This window comes from Argopecten irradians, chromosome 13 (genome assembly GCF_041381155.1).
Source record: "Argopecten irradians isolate NY chromosome 13, Ai_NY, whole genome shotgun sequence".
Classification (NCBI taxonomy): domain Eukaryota; kingdom Metazoa; phylum Mollusca; class Bivalvia; order Pectinida; family Pectinidae; genus Argopecten; species Argopecten irradians.
Genome location: NC_091146.1, coordinates 8,780,692 through 8,791,642, shown reverse-complemented (window position 1 = coordinate 8,791,642; position 10,951 = coordinate 8,780,692). Strand labels below are relative to the sequence as shown.

Below are 10,951 nucleotides of genomic sequence, written 5' to 3'. Positions count from 1 at the left end.
ACAAAATTAAAACAAAATTTTATTTTCAGTTAAAACTATAAAAAATTCAATTTTGTGAATTGGTTATTATATGATAATTAAGCCAGTAAAGAATATATGTTAACTTGTTTCACCAGAATTACATACTAACACATGCTCAATAAGCTATCGAAACCTAGACACAGTAATCTAGTTAGGGAAATCTCATTCATAAACTTTATCAATACCGACACATTAATAAGGATTTAAAAGGGAACTCTCAGGTTAAAAGGCCATTTTCAATCCAAATAAAAGATTTCGGATTGGTACGAGGCACGCCGAATGTAGACCAGCTATATTACCTACGAGTGCTGTGATATCCGTATCAAAGAAAGTTATCACATTTGCGTTAGCTTGGACGGTACGGTTGAAGAAACGGAACGTGGCGAAGAATTCGGATATTCCGTTGTAACTTCGATATTATAGGAACATCGTACACCGATTTGTAATGATCTACGTCACTTCCACTTCCGGGTTTGAAAGATCCCATATCATCCATTCCTCTATCCTTCAGGGATCCTACAAAATAATTAACATACGATATTTGCTTTTAATAAACAACTATCAATATCACAAAAAGAATCCAAATGCGTACTCTCTTCTCCTTCCATGATTAAACAATCGGAACTCCTCGGATGTGATAGGTGTAAGAATATGTAAGAAAACCAAAGATTTTCTTCGCCGGAAAACCTTATTACGTCATAAACACGCATAAGAAAATTAATAGTGATTGAAATGTTGATAATCTATAGTCGTATTTTAAGAAATTGAATGGTACGGTTTCTCTTTAGAAACGGACAACATACTGAATCGATAAGCTGACGCTTTTTGACGGTTGTGTCCTCGAGTGGCAACCAGTTGTTATGAAAATAGTCCATTAGTTTTAAATGAATGCTCTTGTGTCATATACGAGGTCAATGTACGACAGTTGGATCGGAGGAGTTCCGATTGGATGATTAAATGATTGATACCACGTCTTTGACATCAGGAATAATAAAGGATGATATCCGCAAGGGTACACGATGATATGAGCATAGTTTCATAATCATTTCTTAACTTAAAATTCTCAAAAGAAAAGTATTGCAAAAGTCGAGGAAAACATCTTAAGTTAAGGAGCCCTCCTTAAATTCTGTAATACTTTCCTATGGAGAATTTTAAGTTAAGGGATTCCTTAAATTTAAGGAATGTTCATGAAACTGGGCCTAGATATATAACAAATTGTCACTATTCGTATAGTGTAATGATGTATACCGCTACACAGTATCAGTTATCATCACAATTTCTTTATCCAGAACATTTAAAATAATTAATTGATATTTTATTATTGTTGAAGTTGTTTTTTACTATTAGTTAAATAGTGTGTAACTAGGCCAGTTTACCACATATAGATTATGTTTTAAATAAAAGCAACCGAGGTTATAACAATGACAGCGGAGAGGCTAAGATGTCTAAACATTTTACCACAAAAAATGACAAACCATCCACTTTTAGATCGCGAGTTTGAAGCCCAAATGCTGTCAAGGTTTGTATTGTATAATATAATGTGGGGGTTGTGGGAGGATGGGACTTAATCACACATCAGAACAACAACAATATAAACGTACGGTACGGTAGTACGCCAGTGGACCCTCTACCTAGAAATACAGCAGCAGTACAAAATATACCAGCCCAGCCACAAACCTTTATGGCCTGCAGAAAAACACTCAATAACCTTTAACACTAATATTATGACTAAAGGAGACCAGATCCGCTGTATCTGAGTCTCGGAGAAAATCTCATACCAACCTTTAACAGTGTTGTCTAGTACAATAGAGGTCAGTCCTGCCACAAACATCTGAGTCCCGAGGATAAGCCTTATGACCTGGTCCAGAGCGGGGTAACCTGTGTAATACGAAAAACGTCATCAGTTCGAGGATTTTCTCATTTAGATTGTTCTCAATATGAGCTGAAGTATCGCCAGAAAAAAAAACTGTTCTATGGTTATGTGTTTTCACTTTCAAACTGATCGTAGAACAAGAGACTCCTGAGATGTGTTTACGACCACCAGTGATAGATCTGTATCAGTCATGGATCTGTTCTCTGCTTTTCTTGGACCATGAAGAACCTATTCATGCAATAATAAGAAGGATCTCTTCAGTACTTTCTTGTCAACATCCAAGATAGCTGACTGTCGGCCATATTGTTGTCCGATCGGTCTCAAAGTTAAAACTTTTCACATGTCCAAGGGGAGCATATACATGAAATGAGACAGATCATTTTAGAACACGCTAATCAACAGCGGTAACTAATTTCAAATATCAAAATTCATGATGACTGCATGTCGACCATCTTGTAATCTAATCGCTCCTAAAATACATCATGCACATCTATTATCAATGGAAACCTACATACGGACGAATTGAAGGACGGAAGACAGACAAAAGAAATAAAGGTTGATAATGCTGAGCTAAACAATAAATAATAATTGTATACCATATAACAACGAATGCAACAATTTTGAAAATTTTGAAAAAACAAATAGGCAAAACATATTCAATACTCTATATGTAGACAATTAATAAACAAATTAATTACATGGAAGTAATGAGCAGTTTTATTTTATGATGAATGTCGTACCGGTGTCAATGGCGTCTGCATTGATTTTTACCCATTCGCATGTGATTAAGCCAATGTATAATGAAGATCCCAATACTGCGAGGTTCCGAGTGGACGACAGATTGATCCTCTGAAGAGATGACAATCCTATCGCCACCAATAGTCCGAAGGTAATAACGGTCACGCCCCCTATAACCGGATCCGGAAGTGACGCCATTACTGCGCCAAATTTACCGACAACTCCAAAAAGCATGCAAATGATGCCTGCCAAAACCATCACACTTCTACTCGCTACCTGTAACATAGGGGAACATAGCTTGGTTATTATAATTATTGTTAACGAAAATTCAGTCATATGTATTATTTTGTTAATTCCTGATTTCATCTTAATCAGATTTAGGAAATATTTTGCTCTTTAAAGGTGATCAAAACAAAATTAAAAAAACAAAATTACTGAAATACACTTTCTACAGCTGTATACTTAACACGATTTCTTCTGAGAATTTCTTAAAATCAGGAGTGTTTTCCCCTTAAGACATTTCTGAAATTCAGCTTTAGCTATTTTGTAGTAATTTTTATTTGATAGAGTATTTACTATGTATACGTATTCCGCAGGTATTGTGTTACGTTGTGGATAAATTTGGTACTTTGTAAACACAAACACAGTTTTACAGTGTGGTACTACTTTGAAACTACCCTTAGAGACAGACAAAGACTATTTAACATTTGATATTTGGTTCATAATTTCAACAAACAGAATGAAGTATGAGAAAACCTTAAACTACAATTAAGCAGCACTTACCTGTGTTAGTTTAATGATTACAACATTATCGGTGTATGATGTCGTAGCATGCCCGGCCCCCAGGGCACCCGCCACCACACCCATGATGCCCTCAGTCAGTATCCCCCGGTTTATGGCGTGACGGGGAGGGGGATAGGTGCCCGTGGCCCGGGATATTATCATATAATCCCCGATAGATTCGATGTTAGAGGCGAAGTAAGAACTAATGAATCCTACAAATACCGCAGTATTAAAACGAGGCTGGCCGAACTGACCTGAAGGAGAAGACCAAAATGGACGTATGGTAACACATAGACAACCAGTATTAATCATGGTGGCTGTTGGCATGCGTGCAAATGTCCATGTGTAATGCACGCATAACAAAACTAGTTTGGACCTTTGGTGTACACTACATGAATTCGGCTGGTATGCATTATTGCCTTCAATGTTGGACGCCGAGGTACAATCCATCCCCGATACTCCAAGGACTCTTACACCCCTGGGCTTTCTCATAGTAAAATTGACGGCAACAGAACAGAACAGGTAATTTAGTCGTTTGATTTATTGCACCAATTAAAAGAGTCGTATATAACGGTACAAGGTTGTTGAATGTGTGGCTTTGAAATTGGGCTTCGCTCTCTCTGCTGCCTTCAAAGGAAATTTTTGCTTGCCTGTGTTGGTCAAATGTTTTTCGCTGATCTGCCACCAATTTCACTATGAGATAGTCCAGGGGTAGAGATCGTAAGTAATCGAAACCCTTGGAGTATCGAGGATGGGAACAAACTTCGATGAAGTCGATGTAGGCCCGTGATTGCTCAGGTGTTTTGTTGTTTTTTCCACCTAAAATGTCTTTACTATGACATAGTGATGTTATACCAGGCATGGTATTGAGGGCGAAACTGTATATACCTTACATATCTACAAGTCGTCTTATGACACGTGGCGTCCATGGTCCATCAGCAAAATAAAGAGAAGAGCCAAGCCCTCTTATGACACAGGGCGTTCATTGTATGTTTAGTCTAACAAACTACGTACAGCTTTTTCTTTTTTATGTAATATATGCCTCATTATTTCGACAGGACGGCTAGGTAATTGTTATGTTACCTGGGTAAGGAAAGAAGAACCATGGTGACAATGTTATCAGATCTCCGCGCGTGTCTGTCCGGGCCCGATAGGCGGGTTCACTAGGGTCATCAGGTAAGACGCCGGTTAAGGTCAGAATCCCACATACCGCCCACATGACAACCACTGTAATAAATATCTAGAACAAACAAAACGGTGACGTCATAAAAACTTGAACATTAACAGTAGACAAACATGGTACAGCGTCAGCAGAGAATTTTGGAAGTCAGACAAACCCTCATACAGCTTGGATTAATGCCGCAAACAGAATGCGAAACATCGAACTACTTATCAGATAAAATAACATTTTTATGAAACATACAGTTATCATCAGTAATTACAAAATAATCATGTCATACCAATAGTAATAATCAAAGTGACTTACCGGAAATATCTCAAAAAATGGTAACTTTGCTTGTGTATTCGACTTAAGTATATCCGTGTTCTTCTTCCGGTCACAATGCATTGTGTGTATGGCGATGGATATGTGTGACAGGTACATAATACAGATCATCATTGTCAGCGCACCACTGTAAAATAATATATATCAAGTAAGAAAATGCCAGCGTATGAGTTTCTATAGGTAATCAAAGCTATGATGAGTTGACAAAATATGGCCGTTTGGTATCACTGACTAATATTACATCAACACAATCGTTTTCTACTTTAGATAATTTTAACAATGCAAGTTGCCTTTTTTGCGATGATTACGTTACGTTACTCACCAAATGGCGACTGGAAGGTATGTACTACAGAAGTAGACAGGGATTGGATACATCGACAGACCAATCGCCGTTATTGTTACACAAACTGTGATTGGTCCGACAAGGCTAACCAGGTATCCCAGAAGGCCAGTCCCGCCCAGAAACACTTCAGTTAATATACCGGAAACCATCAAACTTCCCTGAAGCTGCATAAAACAATCATAATTATACAAATTTTAATGTATTATATATCTGTCTTATTACATGGACATAAAATTTTTGTCATAATTGCATTGTATTTGGTCTTAGATATGATTGGGGCCTAAAAGAATTTTTTATTTCTAATTTGCTGTGCTAATCTTCGCATGGAGGAAATAAAGAATGATGATGATGATATGATGTTGATGAGTGATGATGAAATGATGATGATGATGATGATGATGATGATGATGATGATGATGATTATGATGATGATGTGTGATGATGATGATGATGATGATGATGATGATGATGATGATGTGATGTGATAGTGATAGTGTTGATATGTCGATGATGATGATGATGATGATGATGATGATGATGATGATGATTATGAAGATGATGATGACGATGATGATGATAATAATGATGATGATGATGATGATGATTAATATGGAAATATAAATAAAAGTAAAACATTTTGATGATACAATAACACAATATATTTTTATACGGTATGATAAATTCTCACAAAGAAATAGTGTTTTTACAAAGTAATGAATTTTTGTGAACTTATGAGAAGATTTTCTGATAAAATAACAAACCTGAGTTACCCGGAAGTAAACCATTTCCTGTCTTGTCATCATGGAACCGTTTTGAAACATAGTCTGGTTAGTAACAAATATATCTGAAAGTGAAAAGTTGCTGAAACCATCATGTTCGGTTCCAACGTAAATCAAAGAGAGATAACTCTGACAGGTGTCCCATATACAGCGTGGTTATATTTCGACTTTGTAAAGAAATCTTTTCCAGACATACACTGAGAACCGCTGATATTTCGATGAGGATGGGAGCAAAAACAGGACTTTCTAAAATGATCACATTGTATTTTACTGCATGTGACGACAACAAAATCTTATAAGGGAATATTTTTATGTGACTCGGTTTACAATGAGCCCATAGAAGAAAGTTTTTCTTATATGTTTATGATATCTCTAGTGAGATTGTTGCGTTCTGATTGGGTGAGAGCTATATGATATAAATTTCGCATGTCACATGGCGGGTTGCATTTGGATAGGGAACAGCACATTCATAGCAACGTAAGCCATGAGTGACGTGTGAGTGTATTTCGATAGTACAAAATGTTAACCACGCTCAACTGCGGCTCTCCCATCTCTAGTGATATTTTAGGGGTGACTATTTACGTTGTATCATCAATTGACTAGACATATTGATGTCTTTTTTATCATTTGTCAGTGGAATTTATCGAAGAGATGTGTATTATTTAACCCGAATTAGACGGCAAAATGTATCTGTGTTGAGACTACTGTAGATGTTTCTCGTCAGTCCAATAATCATCTTTTAAAGGGAATCTACATTTCTCCATGACCTTATATTAGAACTAAGGATTTCGATCGTTAGATGTAAAATTTCTCTGAGAAATTAGACAATACACTAACAATAACATGGAATCACAATCGATATCATAAGGATAGAGCTCTCGATAACATTCCAATATAGGAAAAGACAAATCACCTTCAAGACAAATCACCTTCACTCAACTCCTTATCTGTGACGTCACAGTCCCAGATTCCGGCCGTTTTCATGGACAGGAGCGGAGCCATGAACGCGCCGGATACGCCCTGGAGAATGGGGAGTCTAAAAGTCCGAATCATGTATAAATTGTAATCATTATACGAATTCTGTATATCATCATAAATAGGCATTATTCAAATTATGTCGTTTCTGTTTTCAAAGTTCATCAATCAAAGGTGGAAGTGGTCAAAATTAAAATTTAAAAACAATGGACTAAAAAGGCATTGTATGGTTTGTACACTTTATAACCCGAAATACATTGATTTTCGAGACCTGTTATTTAGTGATAAAATTGTATTTCAAATATTGAGTACATCCCTGAAAAAAATAATGTTTCTATTATCGTTTCTATTATACATAAATTACGCAAATGTTTTGCCAATATAGGCTATTTTCCAACACGTTTTTCACTTAATATTGATAATTGTGATGATTTTAAAAATGACAGTCAAAACATATGAGCCACACATGAGATTTGGAGTTGTCCATTTCCACACCAATGCGTGTCTTGGTATATTTTTACGGGGCAGCATTCATGTTATTTATATAGAAAACACGTACAAGTAAATCTTAATCACAACAATCTCTGAACCCAGTTGTAATTCTACCATATTCAAATATCCATCATATACCATAGTCAGGTAAAATTATTACCTTATTCCCAAGGTTTTCTTATCACAATAGAAAGACCAATAACGGAAAATTACCTTATTCCTAAAGCGCTCTGTACCACAGTTGTAAGACCGACCACAAATACAGACGTACAGAAAAGCTTGGCTCTGATTGGATCGTTCCTTTCTGCGCATGCGAGGTCGGCGATCGTGACACTAACGAGAAGATTCATTCCAAAAGACAACATTACATTCTGAAAAGAAATGGATTGGTGTCGGAATGTTGTTAACAAAAGACAATATTACATTCTGACTCGAAAAGGAGTGTTAACAAAAGACAACATTACATTCTGAAAAGAAATGGATTGGTGTCGGAATGTTGTTAACAAAAGACAATATTACATTCTGACTCGAAAAGGAGTGTTAACAAAAGACAACATTACATTCTGAAAAGAAATGGATTGGTGTCGGAATGTTGTTAACAAAAGACAATATTACATTCTGACTCGAAAAGGAGTGTTAACAAAAGACAACATTACATTCTGACATGAAAAGGGTGTTAAAAAAGACAACATTACATTCTGACATGAAAAGGGTGTTAAAAAAGACAACATTACATTCTGATCAAATGGATTGTGAATTATTGTTGTCAGAATATTGTTTAAAAAATTTAGAAAACAAGAATATTATTTTGAAACATTTATATGGCGGATACTTTCTCTAGAAATAAAGATCTTCTTAAATCATTGATACTAATCTTTTAAAACTGTTATTTCATAAATCCTCAATAATGAAAATATACAAATGCGAATGCTGAGAGGTGCAGCCATATTCATGGGCATGGTTCTTATTTATTATTCATATTTAAATATATTACAACTCAGTAGTTAGCTTTATCCTTTTTTAACTACAAATCCGCCATTATCAGTACGATGTACTTCAAGCTATTTGTCGTTTAATATTTTCAGAGAATGAACTGTGACTATGAGGTTCAGTTAACACGTGACTCTTAAAGCATACCTGTAACGCTAAAATTAATGACAACAAAAATGGCGGGTGTTCTCCAACATTATAACGCAGTGGCGGAACATCCGGGTGTTTTGTTGCCTCGATATGAGTTTCCTCGTCTACATCCTTCGTGAAAACGTCCTTTTCCATACTTTCTGTTTGTGAGTGATTTGATCAATGGTACATAGCCCTGTATCTCAGTCCTCCTGTAATATACCATGACAAGATAGTGTGCTTTATTAGCTTGAAGTCCTAATAACAGCCAGAGTCATTGACGAACGACCTATCATGTGTGCAATGCGTTGTGTGAATGTTTTGTGTGGCTGCAGTTTGTTCGTGTTGTGTCTCCTTGTTAAAGTTTGCCATCGAAGACCACGAACAGCACACCTCACCTGGTCATACAATGCACCACTGAAGTGTCTAGGAGTTCCCTATTGGTGTTTTTGGCGAGGTCATAACGACCTCGCCTTTGTGATCGTGGTTGCAAAATTCTCTTTCAGTCAATTTCCTCAATATGATTGGCTAAGAAGTTGCTCGCAGATACTAGCGCTCCTAACGGCAGTGTATTCAACAACTTTGAGTTTATCGGAAATTTTAAATGGCACATTTTAATATGAAAATTACTGAAATAAGCGTACCTGTAATGTTGAAAAGAGAATAGCAGGTCACTGCTTTGTTACCCTTACCATATACACTATCCAAATGATCTTATGTTTGAAAATTTTCACGTGAATTGTTTACAATATATCTAGACTTTTCGTCCCGAAAATGTTGTTTACAATGCATGAAGAGGTTTCGTCCCGAAGATGCTTCGCTCCGAAGTTGGTTCGCCCCAGACGTTTAGTCCCTACTAGTGACAGTTATCCCGCAACGGAAAACATGAAATCAATATTTCACCTCAAACATCAAAATTGTTACAATAATGATTTTTGTAATTTGAATCATATTAGTTCGGGAGCAAATACATTTCATGACGAAATGGAGATTTGTTTATGACGGCTGTGTTATGCCACATGGACGTGTAAATTCACAATGAAAGAAAGACAACGCTAACATAATTTAGAATACTGATCAAATAGCGCGTGACAGACAGTGAATATTTTGTAAATTACGGCAGTTAATAAGGTATGAATATTTACCACATTCATGATATCGATAATTTTATAAGCACATGTATACACTATCATATTATATCTATATATTAAAGCACGTTTAGAGGTTGCCACTAAACCATACTTTAAAAACATGTTAATGTGGTAAGCGACTCCCGCCAATAAACCACTGGTTGACCGGTTCCTGTAAATTTCGAAACGAAAGTAAAACTAAACGAAATCGTTTCATTTTGATTCGTTTCGGTTCATTTTGTTTTGTCTCACACTTTACATGTAACCCTTGTGTGTCACTCATCTTGGAGTCAAGTCATACATATCAGTCACTGTATGAAATCAAAACCAGAACACAAAAAAGCAAAGCAAAAGCTTCAGATTACTATAGATACATCATGCAAACTATGTACGAGCAAAACGCATATCAACTTGGTCTAATTTCTTCTCATATAAATATCAATCGAATTATTATAGATTATGTTCTCCATTAATTTGGCCAGAGTAACAACGATCTGTATGCGACGGACCCAGTTTCATGAACATTCCTTAACTTTAAGGAATTCATTAACTTAAATTAAAACTTAAAGTTAAGAAAAATCTTAAATTCAGAAGCCTTTCTTAAAATCCGTAATGCCTTCCTATGGAGAATTTGAAGTTCAGGGATTCCTTAAATTTACGGAACATTCACGAAACAGGGCCACGGTAACGTAAGTCTTTGTTCAGTTTCAACAACATTTCTGAGGTTTAATGAATTCTTTAACTCAAAATTCTCCATTGGAAAGCATTACGGAAGTAAAAAAAAAACAACTTAAAACCAGAATTATAAAAAGTAATATCGGACTTACCTTGAGGTGTACCACTCTACATTATGTTAAGTTGTAACTTTGATGTGTGCCACAGTGCACCGGCACGTGACCAGGTATTATTATACGGAGATGCGGGAGATGATTAGTCAGAAATTATTCTGATCAGCACCAGGTTTATATAAAACTAGTGTGACAGAATAATTCGAACAGTGACGCTGACAGGATTTTTTTTTCGAATTCCTTATGTTTTGCGATGTTTCGTCTTCATTCCTCCTTCCATTCCTTTCCCTTTTCTATCTTTCCTTCACTTCCATTTTATTCATTTCTTTCCATCTTTCATAATTTCACTGAAATATGTCATTCCCCCATAATGACCCCAAACAAGAATTATTCCTAACCATGGTTC

The 10,951-nt window shown here is 36.1% G+C and overlaps 1 protein-coding gene across 1 annotated transcript; it reads right to left on the bottom strand.

The window, feature by feature from the left end:
- Positions 1 to 6: 6 nt before the first annotated feature.
- On the bottom strand, positions 7 to 10,673 carry LOC138305537 (solute carrier family 23 member 1-like). Its single transcript, XM_069245806.1, has 12 exons — positions 10,585 to 10,673; positions 8,646 to 8,839; positions 7,722 to 7,879; positions 6,971 to 7,077; positions 6,024 to 6,106; positions 5,242 to 5,426; positions 4,902 to 5,046; positions 4,499 to 4,655; positions 3,416 to 3,669; positions 2,635 to 2,908; positions 1,804 to 1,899; positions 7 to 537 (listed from the first exon to the last, which is right to left on the bottom strand). Exons 2-12 carry the CDS (start codon positions 8,781 to 8,783, stop codon positions 368 to 370), a joined length of 1,767 nt encoding a protein of 588 aa, XP_069101907.1. The 5' UTR covers positions 8,784 to 8,839; positions 10,585 to 10,673; the 3' UTR covers positions 7 to 367.
- Between the last annotated feature and the right edge of the window lie 278 nt (positions 10,674 to 10,951).